The 16,620-nt window shown below is 37.1% G+C and overlaps 1 protein-coding gene across 2 annotated transcripts in view; it reads left to right on the top strand.

Annotated features, from left to right (window-relative positions):
- MALT1 (MALT1 paracaspase) overlaps positions 1 to 16,620 on the top strand; it is a 56,313-nt gene that overhangs the window by 21,763 nt on the left and 17,930 nt on the right. The window contains exons 4-9 of one of the 2 annotated variants that reach the window (XM_069467962.1): positions 1,769 to 1,919; positions 5,400 to 5,578; positions 5,993 to 6,089; positions 6,678 to 6,710; positions 9,548 to 9,574; positions 11,556 to 11,588. In XM_069467962.1, coding sequence (XP_069324063.1) covers positions 1,769 to 1,919; positions 5,400 to 5,578; positions 5,993 to 6,089; positions 6,678 to 6,710; positions 9,548 to 9,574; positions 11,556 to 11,588 — 520 coding nt within the window. The remainder of the gene's footprint in view (positions 1 to 1,768; positions 1,920 to 5,399; positions 5,579 to 5,992; positions 6,090 to 6,677; positions 6,711 to 9,547; positions 9,575 to 11,555; positions 11,589 to 16,620) is intronic. The other variant, XM_069467963.1, reaches the window with a different exon arrangement.

Below are 16,620 nucleotides of genomic sequence, written 5' to 3'. Positions count from 1 at the left end.
GGAGCTCACAAAAGAAATAGCTGGCTAATGGCTAAGTTATAACTTAGTAGGGAAAAGGCAGGTGTTGGGGAGCCTCTGTGGGAAGAATAAATAGGTTTCTTCTGGAAAGACAAAGTGATTTCTAGAAGAACAACAGGAAATAGGAAAGTTTGTGATAATGTTTGTTTGTGCAAATGCCAGTGGTCTTTGCCCTTTTTTGTGGCCATAAACTCCCCAAAGGGGATTTATGGTAGTTTTATGCTTGGTCTCCTTTCTGGGAGTAAAAGCTGACCTAAGAGGGAATTTCTGGCAGCCCCATTTCACAGAACTTTCTGCTTTTAGTCAGATAGGGAGAGCCCGAGAAGACTTCTTTCTGCCTCTTGAATCCCACATGTCTTCAGTTTAATGTAATCTTCATACCAACCCTGGGGATCTGAGTGGATCCCCATAGATCTTTAGTTCACGTAGCCTTTATTAGGAAAATGCATCTTCCATTTTAACAGGAGGGATAGGTCTGTGATTTGGTGGCAGGAAAAAGAGATAATTTTTATCTGAAGTCAATGCCTGAGAGAAGTAGGATTGCTGGAGGTTTGAGGAGGCAGAGCGAGTATACCTTAATAGTCTAGTAGGCAAGCAGACTGAGCAGGATAACATAGGATTGTCAGGCAGTGCTAAATGCAGCCTGTCAGTCCAGTGATGCCTTCAGCGGAGTGCTCCTGCTCTGGTGCAGTTACTGAGAGGGAGAGAGTTGATTTCAGCTGGTTGGGGATTGGAGAAGAAGAGGGGTGAGCTTATTGAAGTACAGGTTGAATATCTTTACCTGAAATGCCTGGGAACAGGAGTGTTTTAGATTTCACATTTTTTCAGATGTTGGAATATTTGCATTATATATTTACTGGTGGACCATCTCAAATCTGAAAGTCCAAAATTACAAGTGCTCCAATGAGAATTTCCTTTAAGTGTCATGTCGATGTGCAAAAAGGTTCAAATTTAGAAGCATTTCAGATTTGGGATTTTCGGATTTGTGATGCTCATCCTGCCCTTTGCAAGGGAGTTATTGTAATACAATGAGGCACTTGCGTAACCCCTTAGCAATGTGCCAAAGTTGGTGTAGCTGATACATTGCTGTGAGCAGAAAAAGTGAAAGAAACCTTACTGGGGTGATGGAGCCCTGGGGAAGAGTTTGGGAACCCGTGGGTGGCTGCTCCCCCCAACACTGATAGCTTTCCATAGCCCTTCTCAGCACAGACCTTGAAAGAGAGTGGATATTGTTTGGTTGAGGAGTCTCTCCTCTTAGAGAATTTTGCAGATCAGAAAGTGAGATCTCAAAGTGACTAACTTGTCTGTGAATTCACAGCTAATTTGGTCAGAGCTGAAAATCATAGTCATGTCTAACTCTCTGTGTTCTCTCCACACCACTGTGGTGTTTGTCCTGTTGTATGGCTGCTTAACTTGTAAATGTTGTGATTATAGATCTTTTCAGCACTCAATGATTGAACTGTTTTAAATGACAGATGATTTTCTGTTAGCGTTTGGAAGATGTGTGGGGAACAACTTTAATTAATGGATTTATAAAAGACTGTGTGGATTGTTAATACTTTAGTCCTAAATAACCCAAAAATGTTATTGTTTGTTTTTTAACTCAAAAATATTTTAGAACTTGGTGGAGGTGGGGGGAAACAAGACATACTTTCAAATCTCAGTACTGAAATCATAGATCTTCCACAGTATATTTTATGACATGTTTTTGATGAGTCATTCACTTATTCTCTTATTGATTGTTTCACAGATTCCATACGGAAATACATCAGAACTTATTTTTAACACGGTGCATGTAAAAGATGCAGGCTTTTATGTCTGTCGAGTTAATAATAATTTCACCTTTGAATTCAGCAAGTGGTCACAGCTGGATGTTTGCGATGTCACAGACGGAACAGAAAGCTTCCGAGGTAGGTGATAAAAGAAGTTGAATGTTGGGACGAGGATTGCCTTATTTTATTTTATTTTATTTTAAATGTTTACTTTTAAATAATTTCAGAGTACCAGAAATAGTGCCAAAAGCTCTCAAATGTACTTCATCCAATATAATGTCAACAGTTGTTAAGATTTGATTCCATGTGCTTTGTCTTCCTCTATGTGCGCGCGCGCGCGCGCGCGCGCACACACACACACACACACACACACACACACGTGTGTGTGCAGATCCCTCAGGATGACATAGGCCCTCAGTCTGGTTCCTGCACTGGCCTCTTCAAACTTGCCTTTCCTCGTGGCCCACTGTCTACTCCCATGCACGGCACCTGTGTGTACTCAAGCTTCGTTTCTCCCTGCCACTCCCGTTGTCTTGAATGTGCCTTGCTTATTCACAACTCACGTCTTTGCGTCAGTTCATCTTTCCATCTTGAATACCTCGTCTGCTGGCATACTCTTACGATTCTTTCAAGCCTCCGCTTCCTCTTCTGCTCCCTTGACATTCTGATTTTACCTCTATTATTATAGAACTTGTTGCATTACTTTTAAAATTATTTGTTTGCCTAGCTGTGTAGGAGTAAGGAGTAGCTCACAGTTCCCGTTTCTCCTTCTAGTTCTTAGAACAAAGCCGGGCAGGTAGCGGTCACTCATCAGTTTCACAATTCACTGAACACCTTCATGAGGCACAGTCTTGGGCTTAGGTGATAAAGCTGTTCTAAACTAAGCATTGGAGCCTCTGACCCAGATTACTTACAGAGTGATCAGGAAGGAAAGATTACCTGTTGCAGTAGGAAGCAGAAAGACCTCCTCAGAGCCTTCTTTGCTACCTCTTTTCCTCCCCAAAATTAATCTTTTGAACATACTTCTATCTTTCAGTTTTTATCGTCAGGCCTATCTGCCTTTTAGACTAAGCTTCTGAGGGGAAAGTCTGGGTCTTAACAATCTTTGGTGAATCCAAACACTTAACCAATAGGCACTCGATAGATGTTTGTCGACAGAATGAAAAACCAGGGTAAATTCTGTTTCACAAGGCAGAGATGGATATATTTCCATTAAGAGCATTTAATATTTTTACATTGAAAGCACATATTCAGGGTTATCTAAAAATCTCCAAAGAGTTCATTGTAGCCAAAACTTATTTTTCTTTAAGAAACAGATTGTGAAACTAACATCATGGAAAAATCTACTTCTTGAAGTTACTCATGAGTGCTGAATACTATCATTGTAAAAAGTAGATTAGAGAAAGAAAAAGCGTGTAAGACTTGATAGTCTTGAATTCTGTGATTCGGGTGTGAGTCAAGTAGAGGTCAGTTTGTTGTGGATTTGGATGTTGTGGTCTCTGGTTTGGGAGGAGAAAAAGCTCTTACCTAACATAGTCTTGCTGCTCACTTTTCAGTTCCTTCCTATAATGTCTGTTTTCTCCCAAACTATTATATTGCTCCTAAAAATTTCTATTGTGGAAAAACTCTAGAGTTGATGTCAGCACTAAAGGCTGTGTAATATGTCATTCACTGCAACAAAACATTCATCATTCATCTACTCATCGTGCTCCATCTTTTAGTCCTGCAACTAGTATTGATCAAGATAAAAAGCCAGTCTACTCTTTAGAGTAGCCATCAGATATATTTTGTTTATTCACATGCACAATCAAGACCATATTCTTTGTTGTGTTTGCTAGACAGAATAGAGAGGGAAACAGGCTTTTTATTTTTTTAAAAAAAAGTCTGTCTTCCCTTCTTCTCTCTCATTTTGGCTTTTCCTAACTCAGATAAATAATGTCAGGGTTGTTGAGAATAAAAGAATATCACCATTTTCTTTAAAGAAAAAATATCTCATATACCTCTCTCAATTTTAATTTTTTTATCCTATTTTTATTGTGGTATAATTTACGTACAATACGATATACAGATCCTAAGTGTACAATCCAGTGAGTTTTAACAAATACATATCCGTTTAACCCACACCCCTATCAAAATGTAGACCATGTTCCTTAGCTGAGCGAGTTCTCTTGTGCCCTTTCCCAGGCAGTACCTGCCCTTCTCACCTGTAGTCACTCTTCTGACTGCTTTCACCACAAATTGACTTTGGTTTTCCTTGTTTTAGAACTTCAGATAAATAGTCATATACATATATTTTTATATCCAACTACTTCCACTCAGCATAATTTTTAAGATTTATTCGTGTTGTTAGGTATATCAGCAGTTAGCCCTCTCTTTTTGCTGAGTAGTAATCCATAATATGAATAGATTAGTTTGTTTATATATTCTCTTATTGGTAAACATTTAGTTTGTGTTCAGTTTTGGAATATTATGGATAAAGCTGCTATGAACATTCTCTTATGAGCTTTTTTCTGGACATATGTATTTATTTCTCCTGGATAATTACCTGGAAGTGGAATTGCTGAGTCACAGAGTAAGATGTATGTTTAATTTTCTTTAAAAACTGCCAAATATAATAGTTTCCAAAATAGTCTTACCATTTTGCATTACCACCTGCATCATGGGAAACCCTCCGTCCCAGGCTGACTGAGATCACTGGCCACACTAATGCCAGCCCACACTCTGCCCTTAAAAATGTGTAAAACATTGAGCTGGCTTACTTTTCCTCATCCATTCAGTTCTAAAGGTGGGGCCAAGCAGGGTGGACATTTGGGTAGGAGTTGGGGCGGTGTCTGTGATGGCCCAGAGCAGGGTATCAAAGCCCAGGTAAGGTGCCTGTGTGAGAGTGGGACATCGTCTCCAGAAATAATTACAATTAAGAGAGCAATTTATATCTTTCTAGACTATTTCTGTGCATGTAATAAACTTTAACATATTGATAAGTAGAATCATATCCAACAAATATTGATCACCTGCAATGTGTTAGACACTGAGTTTTATAATAGAGACTTGGTACTACATCAAACTGACAAACCCTGTGCCCTCAAGGAACTTAAAGAGTTAAAAAATGAGTATTATTATTTCTGATATCTGCCTAGGGAAGAAACGTTAGTGATAACCTTTCCATATATAGTCAGTGCTGATAACAAAACTTAATTCAGTAAGTCAAAGAACTGAACATAGAGCTTTCCATGTTGAATATGAATATCATTCAAGATGTTAATAAGTTATTTGCTCCATCAAAAAGATTCTGCATTCAGACACATTTGGAAAACACTTGAACTATATTCCTCACTTTAATTCACAGTGCATACTAACATTGAGAAGTCTTGTAATAAAGAAACGTGTTTAACCTTGTTTAACCCAGAATTTTCTAAATTTATTTGTCCACGGCATTCTTTTGTCCATAGAATATCTCTTAGTATTTCTAGAAGTGCTATAGTTTTGTGAAACATAGTTTGGGAAATGTTATTAAAGACTATAACAAATGAAGAGTGAACCTGGACACTTATATTTTTTTCTAATTATAGGACAAATTTGTTTTTATTTCTAACCTAGAGCTGTTTCAAGGAAGTTTGGATGGCATCTCTGAATCCAAGTTGCAAATCTGTGTTGAACCAAGGTCCCAGAAGCTGATGCCAGGCAGCACATTGGTTTTACAGTGTGTTGCTATTGGGAGCCCTATTCCTCACTACCAGTGGTTCAAAAATGAATCACCATTAACACATGAGACAAAAAAGCTGTACATGGTAGGAAGTTGATTTGGGGGGTGCTTTGGGGGATTAATATGTAAAACAAATTATACAGTTGATATTTGGGTGAACATTAAAACTCATATTTTTTGTGATTTAATATTTTCAGTATTTTCAAGCCTCTTAGGATTTAATATTAATTATAAGCTTTTATATTTGCAAAAGCACTAGAATTCATCATGGGCTCATATACAAAATGTCAAATAGTATTGCATCAAACTTACCACTGTTGGAATCATTATATCATTTGCTTGCTAATATTTAACCTAATGAAACTAATCTAACAATGTTTAAAGCCTTCTGAATGTTATCTTTTAGAGAGTTTTGTTAAAACACAAAATGACTTTTTCTCCAAGCCAATTTAAATTAAAATTAAAGAGGAAATATGTATATGTTCTGATCTTGATATAGGTGCCTTATGTGGATTTGGAACATCAAGGAACCTACTGGTGTCATGTGTATAATGATCGAGACAGCCAAGATAGCAAGAAGGTAGAAATCATCATAGGTAAGCAGTGTTACTCAGTGTTCTCACAAGTGGACTTTAACATGAGCTATATAAACTGAAACATTTAAGCAAAGGAAATTCTTTTTACCCCCTACGATTTAAGTGTGTGTTAAGTATCAGGAGTTAAGAAATTTGAGAGAATGCATACTAAATACATAATCTAGGTTCACATACAAAGAGCAAAAAGAGCCAGGGGAAAAGGCTATTTTATTTAGATCATTTTAGTTATTTAATTTTACAGTTTATTTTGAACATTTATGGCTAAAATATATTCTTCAGAGCTTTAGCTACTAAATACTGATTTAGTGAAAAAAAAGTTCTAATAAAACATTTTTAAAACAAACATTATAGACACATGAAAGAAAAATGATTATTAATCAACAGTCCCCATTATAAACTGCGTAATTTGAGAATTCTGTTTAAGCTTAACACATGTATAGTTAGGCTGTAAATGGTAGGATGCATGTTCATATTGATCATGTGTTGATTTGCCAGTATATCTCTATGATATTTATCTCTGTGCTTAATGACTGCCCTTCCTAAGATCATGAATTTCAATGTATTCAAATTTGTTTTCTCTGAAACAAGGAAGAACAGATGAGGCAGTGGAGTGCACTGAAGGTAGTGTAATTCTTTGGTTTGAAACCAGATCTCCTGCATGCTGGTTACTCTCTGGATTGGTGCAGTGCTCTTAGCTTACTGAGTGCAGTAATGGAAAAAATACTAACTCTAAGAAAGGATTATGATTGAGGGGTATTATATCTTAGTCTTTGAAATTTTATAAATTGCCACAGACACTATTAAATTGACACACTATTACAATAATCTGCAGTTGCCTTCTTATCGCATATAAGAACAAAGTTTCTGCATAATATCTTTTCAGTAGTGACCATTTGTAATTAATTCTTAATGTTAATTTTTATCTGCATAAATTTTGTTAAAAAAGATAGGTGGCTGTCCTGTCCTGGATATTTGTTTAGATTATTTTATCTTTCAGCCATGGTAAGATGCCTCTCAAATACAAATATAGTTTCTATGAAAGTTTCAGGGCAGGAAATTTATTGTTTAACACGTTTTATGTGTTTAAAATTATAAATATTCTGTTTTAATATAAAATTCATAGAATTTTTTGAAGCTACAAAGCTGTAGATTAATCTACCATGTCCCCTTTACCATATGTAAAGAGAACTAAAAATCTATTTCAGCATAAACTTCCCATTTGTTTTAATTAACCAAAGTATTGTATTTAAATTGTAATAAGTAAGTTTTAAAACTTAGATCACTTTTCTTAGTGTGGTGTCACATTGGTTTGCAAAATTAGGTTTGTGTACAGCAAAGTATTTTTTCAATTTCTGCCTCTTTATTAAACAACCTTAAGCTCTACTTGGCTAAAGTAAGAAAATAATGTTAAATTTATATTTCCTGGTTTTCCTATCCTTCATGTCTCTGTGGTATCACTTTGAAATACTGTAATTACTGTTTTCATCCTAATACTTGTGAACAAGAATTTTCTCACATCAGGGAGTTCCAATCCCATGATCTGTTAACTATGATAAGCCATGTAAGAAATTCTAATCTTCCTCTCTCAATTCTTTTTGCCTAGTTGCATGGCTTTTAAAACTTCTCAATGTTGGAGACCTCTAAGAATAAATAAATATAAGCTAGCACTGCTGTTTTTCTTCAGGGTGGTGCATGTGAATTATCACTTGCTGTGCTACTTCTATACCTCAAAGATTTCTCATATAATTTTTGCAGTGGCAAACATACCATTAAACAATAATTTTCAAATAACTCTATTCAGAACATAGAGATGAAAATCCAGCTATGAAGTTGCTCCAAAAATTTCACATAGAAAAATTAGATCCAAATCTTTTTCTGTAAAAGTCTACCAAGTTGAGACTTTGTGTTTAAACAGTGTCCCGAGCGAGAGAGAGAGAGTGCGAGCGCGCGCTCATGGTGTCCTCTACTTCATTTTACGTATTTTGTTAAAGATACTTGATCAGACTGTTCAGCCATAAAAAAGAATGAAATTACGTTATTTACAGCAACATGGATGGAACTGGAGGTTATTAAAGTGAAATAAGCCAGGCACAGAAAGACAAATAAGGCATGTTCTCACTAATATGTGGGAGTTTAAGAAGTTGACCTCATGGAGGTTAGAGAGTAAACTGATGGTTACCAGCGGCTGGGAAGTGGGGAGAGGATGAAGAGAGTGTGGTCAGTGGTTACTCTCGGGATATAGGTCAAACAAACCTACAGTTCTAGTGTTTGATAGCACCATAGGGTGACTATAGTTAATAATAATTTATTATATATTTCAAAACAGCTAGAAGAGAAGCGTCGAAATGTTTCCAACACAAAGAAATGATACATGTTTGAGATGATGGATATCCTAAATACCCTGATTTAATATTACAGATTCTATACATGTGTCAAAATTTCACATGTAACCTATAAATATGCACAAGTATTATGTGTCAGGATCAGGGGTGGGGGTTGAATAGGTGGATATTTTTTAGGGCAGTGGAACTAGTCTGTATGATTAACTGTAATGGTGAACACATGTATACAAATTTTAAACAGTCATTCAGGAGGCCAGAGGAGGCAGACCCCAAGAGGGACTGCAGAATATGACAAGACTCTAGCTGTATTATAAATGTCTGAAACAACCTCACTGAGGAGGGATGGAATAATAAGGTACTACTGACCCAAGTAACTGGAAATGAGTCTAGTTTGTAAGACTGAAGGCAAAAGAAATTGCACTGTCTCATGCACTGGTTGATACCCTCCTTCATTGATTTTATGTCTCATATAAGAATAAAGTTCCTGCGTAACATCTTAGGAATAGTATAACATTTGTAATTTACTGTTAAATGTTAATTTTTTGTCTTCATTAAATTCATGAAGGAAAAAAAAATAAGCTGGGTGTGGTGGCTCACATCTTTAGTCCCAGCTATTCAGGAGGCTCAGGCAGGAGGGTCACTTGCACAGGAGTTCATGACCAGCCTGGGCAACATAGCAAGACCCCACCTCAAAAAAAAAAAATAGATGGCTATAATGTCATAGATATTTGCTTATTTTTTAAAATGATCATTTGAGATTGTTAATTTCAAGAAGTTTATAGTTGAGGCTACAGACAAACCTGTCTCTTGACTGTTTTTGTCTCATAATTGGCCAGACTGTCTAAAACTTTGAACAACTTGTGAATGAGCTTAGTGTTTTGTCATTTAATGAAAAACATTAATAGTGTAGATGTCCTAAATGATATGCCTAACAGTAGTCTTTCTTATGCAGCATTTGCATGGCTTCTTCATTTGATTTGAAAAGTTCTAAACTGATAAAACATTATAACATGATTTAATGGCTCAAAAATTACTACTTTGATTAGTTTTACTATTTATGCTAAATTGGCGGTTAGATTACTTAAAATTAATCTATTTTCTCTTATTCCATTTTAGATGAATTAAATAATCTTGGGCATCCTGGTAAGTAGTACAAACAAAACATTAGTTTTAGATTTTTAAGTTGTTGAATATAATAAAAATACTATATAGCAATGCTCTAGCAAAAATACTCTTTTGCTAGAGTAATACTAGCAACTTTTTTATTGCAATAATATAACTTGAAATTTCATGAAATATAGTTTCATGCAAGTGAAACATTAAAAATATTTTAGATTAAAAAACTATAAGGGTAGAAAAATAAGTATTGGAGGCAACATAAAGCCTCAATGTATTTATTATTATTATTGTATATTACTCCTTATATCATAAAAAGTAAGTTAATGGGGAAAGTGCATGATCTTTCATCTGAAAGACAGCAGGAGTGTTTGAAAGAGTGATGGGTAGCAGTTCTGAACAGGACGGACCTCTGGGACCTTGTCTCCATTGCTCAATTGTAGAGTGTATCGGAACTCACTGGGTGGGCATCCTTATCTGAAGTAAGAAGTGTGTTCGTGGAGATAGTTGGCTCTGCACAGGTGAGTTGGTCAGCGACCATTGAAGACTGACAGTTGGTTGGCAGGAGTATGCAGAGCTCTGTAGACCAATTTTAATCAGAACAGATTTCTGAACAAGCTAAGCTAAAGGGAAAGCCTTCACTGAGGTAAAAGGCATATCAATAATGAGGACGATGTGAAGACAGGACATCAGTGTAGGTTACGGGGATTCTGAAAGACAGTGGTGGAACCTGTGAGTATACCCAAAAATAAAACCTTACAGGAGTAGATTAAGAAGGCAATGATGTCATTTAATATTTGTAGAAAGCCCAGTTATTTCTCTACATGTTATTTCTCATTATTTTAGCACCACAACTAGTTTGCTTAGTGTCATCCTCATATTTCATTAATAAACATCTATTACTGTGAATGCTCTTTGGGCTGTGCTGATTGCATATGAGCAAATTAGACACAGCAGAAAGCCACCATTACCTGTGTATCATTATCCTTGCTGTAGTATTCTCAATAAGACCTGCTTTCAAACATCCAAAACTAGAAAGTGTCAAAAACCATCCAAGTAATTAGTTCTCTTGGTCTGGATAGAATCCCCTTTTCCTGACTTTGCCTTTCATTTCTTGCCTTTCTTTAATGAATATTATAAAAAGTTATTTCAGAAAAACTTTAGTGAACAACCACCACTAAAATTCTAAAATTTTCCTAGCCCCCTGTTTGATTATCTCCTTATCTCCCACTGTTCAGAGAGTACCAAAAACTTGAGTTTAAAAAAAGAATGATGTGTGGGAAAAGCTTTTAGTAGGCTCCAGTGGCATTTATTTTGCTAAAAGTGCAAAGTTACCCTTTAAATAGTGGTAGGTACATGCCTGACTGAACTCCACCTTTCCCTGCGTCTCTTCCTGGGGGTGCTCAAGGTGGGAGCAGGACTTCATTTCATGTGTAATAGATGGTGAAAGCACAGAATCTGGAGTGAGGCTTCCTAAATTAAAATCCAGATTTGCTACTTGCGGGCTTGATAACTTTGGGCAAGTGACTTAATCTCTCACTGCCTCCATGTCCTTATCTGTATAATGGGGTTAATAATAGTACATACCTCATAGGAGAGAGTGAGGTTTCGTTAGATCTCTTATATAAAGCATGTAGAACAATGGGAGCCAAGGCATCAGTAAATGTTAACAACTACTGCTGCTGCTGCTTATTATGAACACCACCATCATTTTCAGATTGTAATTTCCACCAGCCTGCTAAGGATTATTACCCCAACTGTGGCAGTCAGTTACCAACAGAGTTCCACTGCCTTGATTCCAGTTCTGTCTCTTCATGAATGTCTTTATCAAAAATCTGAAGATCTTAAAATTGTACATTAGCTATTAGAAACTGTTTTGCTGTTATCTTAATGATGCCACAACATCTTAATGATGTTATTCATTACTTTTCAGATATCTTTAACTCTGAAAATATTCGTATCATGGATAACAACATCTTACACGTTTTGCTTTTTTATCTTTGTGCAGATAATAAAGAGCAAACTACTGACCAGCCTTTGGGTGAGTAGAGCTTTAAGTGCATGATTAAAATATGATTATCGTATTTAACTCTAGAAGGAATTTAAGACATTTTGATTGTTCTTGTAAATACTTTAATAATGTTGGGACCAAGTGTTTAATTTTTTTTTATTTGTAAAAAAAAAAAGTACAAAAGAGGAGGCTTAAGGAAGATTACAAAATCAGTTTCTTGGGTCAAGCCAATTTCTGTGGAATGATTTGTAAGTTTCTAGAAGTATGCAAGCAAATGTAAACAAAAAGAAACATGTACATGTCACAAAAATGTTAACATAATTAACATAGAGGAAGACGTGATTAGTACTGTGTTGTGGCGGGGGATGGAGATTCGAAAAGCATCACAGGGGTTTGTAGTAAGCTTTAGAGTTTGCTTCCCCATCTTCTCCCATGGGAAGGAAAGAGAATTTAAGATAAAATGTAAATGAATAGCGGTACTTAAACAGTGCCTAGGAGAACAAAACATAAGGGAGAAAACTAATAAAATAGCCAAGAGATTGATACCATAAAAGGTTAGCAAATTAATATTTAGAGGTGATAAAAGTAGTCAACGTCTTGATCCTGACAGAAGTCAGGTAAACTAAGGTCTAAAATTTGTCCACTGGATTCAGCTACTGAAGAAATAATTGAGGACTTTCAGTGAAATGTTGAAAGTGGCTAATGTGTTAGTTACTGAGGTAAGCGAGGCATTAAAATATGGATGAAATGGGTAAATAATGATTCAGAAGTGAACATCTGAAGACATAAGAGTATAAATCTATTTTAAAAATAGTGATTTGAGGTTACCTAGATGGGGCATATATTCAGAGTTTTTAGAGAGGTGAGGAAATAATGAGGATATTTACATTTGGAGAGGAAGATCTATTGCGACTGTATAGGTTAGAGTGATCTGTTAAAGAATGGACAATTTGTGGAGCAGGTTCCTAGAAGAGATGTTAGAGATTTGGGCCAAGGTAAAAACAAGAGACACTGGCTTTAACAGGAAGTTGAAACCTCTTCTTTTGAGATTAGAAGGAAGGAGAGATTGGTGAAGATACAGATTTACTGGGAAGTTGAGTACACTTTTAGTTGATGGTTTTTCTTTCTAGGTAATTGGGTATAGTAAGATGCTTAAAGGATTGAGGAAAAGAGTAGACTAAGGCTGAATAGAGAACTTAGGCAGTGGCAGAGGCTTAAACGCTAAGGAAAATGGAAGCAATGTCTGACCATCTACAAGTGAAAGAATATTGAGAGTCCAACTAAGACTTAATTTTAAAAATTAAGACTTTATAATGGTACAGATTGTTGTGTAATTTTTCTGTAGCCAAGCTCAGCTTTAAAATAGAGAATAATGAACTGGTTCTTCTGTTCTTTTAAGAAATACTTATCAGGTGTCTACTGTGTGCCAGGCACTATGGTAGTCAGAGTTTTATAGGGCACATCCAGAAGGGAGCAAGAGAGCAGGGATTTGGAGGAATTAAGCAAGGGTTAAAGACTGCATAGAGAAAGAAAGCCTTGAAAAGGCTAATAAACTAAGAGAAAATGGAGGAGTCAAAAGATTAAAAAAGTTTACTGAGTTAGCTAGGCACACAGTGGAGACAGGAAGACCGCTTGAGGTCAGGAGGTTAAGACCAGCCTGGGCAAAATAGCCAGACCCTGGTGCTACAAAAAATAAAAATAAAAAAAATTTAGTTGGGCATGGTGGTGTGTGCCTGTAGTCCCAGCTACTCGGGAGGCTACAGTGAGCTCTGATCCCCCACTGTACTCCAGCCTGAGTGACAGAGGGAGACCCCATCTCTATTTTTAAAAAAGTTTACTGAGTTGGAAGAACAAGTGTAGTAGGGGCAAAACTGTTAAAAGAATAGGAAGATTTTGATGGTCACAGAGAGGAAATACATCATTTTAGATTTTCAGAGTTGGAGCAGCTTAGGTGTTGGCAAAGTCCAGGCTATAATCAGGGAATTGGGTGACAGTGAAGGTGAAGGCTCTTGATATTGAAGAGGACAAGGGACTGTGAATTACCACCTTTAAAAAAAGAATCTGTTATGTTTCATTCGTAGTGGTGAGTTTTTGTGTATTCCAGCTCCATTATCTTTCCTCTAAATTCCCAGACCTCACTGGTTAAGAAAGACCTGTTAAGGCCAGGCGTGGTGGCTCACGCCTGTAATCCTAGCACTCTGGGAGGCTGAGGCGGGAGGATTGCTCGAGGTCAGGAGTTTGAGATCAGCCTGAGCAAAAGCAAGACCCTGTCTCTACTGAAAAATAGAAAGAAATTATCTGGACGACTAAAAAATATATAGAAAAAATTAGCCAGGCATGGTGGCGCATGCCTGGAGTCCCAGCTACTCAGGAGGCTGAGGCAGAAGGATTGCTTGAGCCCAGGAGTTTGAGGTTGCTGTGAGCTAGGCTGACGCCACGGCACTGTAGCCAGGGCAAAAGAGCGAGACTCTGTCTCCAAAAAAAAAAAAAATAAACTGTTAAAATGTGTTCCAAACAAAGGCATAGCCATCCTGTTCTCTAGTGAGAAGCATGTGTATGTCTGCAAGTACACAAGATGACAGGACCCAAACGTAACTGGGTTAGTTGCTGAAGACGGTTTAATCACAAGTATGCATTTAATAGTAATACTAATAAACTAAGTGTTTGCACTTGGTGTAATGTATAATTTAACCATAAGATGTAGATATTTTTTCTGATTTTTGGTAGATGGAAATTTAAAACTGTTTAATAAAACTTGCTCAGAATTACACAATTTAGTAGGCGAACCAGGATTGATACGCAGGTGTCTCTCATTCCATAGCGCCTGTTAGTTTCATTATGCCAGGTATACTTTGTCAGACACCTCCTAATTGAAAGAATAGCAAACTGAATGTCAAGTTGGTTTCTATCATTGAAATTCACCAAACATTTATCTAATGTCTCATCTGTGCTGCCCTCTATGAATAAGTCTTGGTTCCTAAACTCAAGGCCTTGCAATCTTAATAAGGGGAGACAGATGGTAAATGAAAAATATAGTACATGATACATGCCATAGTAGAAATATGTAAAAATCTAGAAATTGTTCATAGAAGATGGTGATCAGATTAGTCTAGGAGAGTCAGGGAAGGCTTTACCTAAGAGATAAAGCCCAGGTGAGGATTTTCAGGGATAAATAGGGAGATCCCACAGTGCATAAAATGAACAGGTGTGTTTGAGGCAGAAAGGATCAGATTTCATTCACAAATGAAGGAGGGGGAAACAGGGCTAAGACATGTCGAGGACGGAGGCATGAAATAGATGGTGTGGGTGAGGAGCAAGCAGTTCAGCACTGCTGGAAGATAGAGTACTAGGGAAGGGGTACTGGGGATTAGAATAATCAGCAGTTGTTCTATTGCTGAATAACATTATTCCAAAATTTACTTGTATAAAAATAATATCAGGCCAGGTGTGGGGGCTCATGCCTGTAATCCCAGCAGTTTGGGAAGCCCAAGTGAGAAGATTATTTGAGGCCAGGAGTTCAAGACCCCATCTCTACAAAAAATTTTTAAAAATTAGCCAGGCATGGTGGTGCATACCTGTAGTCCCAGCTACTTGGGAGGCTGAGGCAGGAGGATCGCTTGAGCCCCGGAATTTGAGGTTACAGTGAGCCAGGATCAGGCCACTACATTCCAGCCTGGGTGACAGAACAAGACCCTGTCTCTGGAAAAAAAGAAAGAAATTAGTTTTATTATCTCTCATGATTCTGTAGGTGGGAATGGCTGGTCTTTCTTGGGGCCTCTCACGTGGCTGCAGTCAGATGGTGGCTGGGATTCCAGCATGCAAGGTGGCTTCACTCACATACCTGGCGCCTTAGTGGGGATTGGTGAAAGATTAAAAATCAGTCTCTCTCTCTCTCTGTCCTACCTTCTTCCTCTCCCTTTCCTTCCCTCGGTTTCTCTTCCCTCCCTGAGTGGTCTCTCCATGGAGCTGCTTTCTTTACATAATGGCTAGATCCCCAAAGTGGAAGCTGTCAGGGCTTCTTAAGGCTTAGATTCAGAACTGGCAGAATGTCACACCATGTTAGACTCAAAGTCACATGCAGCCCAGATACAGGGCTGCGTGACTACACTACCCAAGGGCAAGGACACTGTGGTTCATTGGGGGCCATCTGTTACCACAGCTGGACAGGTAGGAGTGGACTAGAATGTGAATGGCCCTGTGTGCCAAACTAAGGAACTTGGACTTTATTTTGTAGGACATGGAGAGTCATTAAAAGACTTAGTGCATGAGAATAACAAGAACTATATATTCAACCAAACTTGTTACCAAAACTCAATTTTTTGATAGACATCCAAAGAGTTTATTTAACAGACACTTAATAGCATTTAATATGTACCAGGCCCTTTTCTAGGTGGTTCTGAATATTAACTCATTTTGGATAAGTAACATAATAATTAGAAGTATAGGACATGAAATTAATGATATAACACTGTACCAATTTTCGAAGAATATATTGCATTAAGCTTTGGAAGATGTCTCGGATCTTACAGTTAAAATATCTTTCTTTAGTGGTTTCATTATTCTTTTGCTTAATCAACTGGCATTTTTGTTTCCATTTTCCAATAAATGGTTTGTGCTCAAGAAGTTGTGGGTGGCTTTTACAGTAAATGTTTTTCTACAGGAAATTTCTTCCATTTATTTTATCACTTGAAAACCATCACCAATTGTTTACATACTTGCTATCTTGAAGTTTCTTTGTTCCTCACTCTTTTCTCCTCACATTCAGATTTATTGTTCCTTTCTCTGTCATATCTCTGAAGTCTGATTTTTCTTCTCTCTTTCTACAACTGATTTCCGGAATGGGTCTTTGTCCTCTCTTCTTTGGACCACACCAGTCAGCTTCTCTGTTTAAATCCACCCCCATTCTCCTGTCATCCAGAAACTTTTACAAGTAGATTGGACAAGGTAAGATTTACTTACCCATCATCTTTATCACTGTTAAATTCAAGAAAATATACTCTAAGACATCTTAGGAACTAGCAATTAAAAATTATCATTGGAAAAAAATTTTAGAAGAGTTATA

The sequence above is a fragment of the Eulemur rufifrons genome, chromosome 5, assembly GCF_041146395.1.
Source record: "Eulemur rufifrons isolate Redbay chromosome 5, OSU_ERuf_1, whole genome shotgun sequence".
Lineage (NCBI taxonomy): Eukaryota > Metazoa > Chordata > Mammalia > Primates > Lemuridae > Eulemur > Eulemur rufifrons.
The sequence above is the reverse complement of the archived record's forward strand: the minus strand, read 5'-3'. Positions and strand labels throughout refer to the sequence as shown.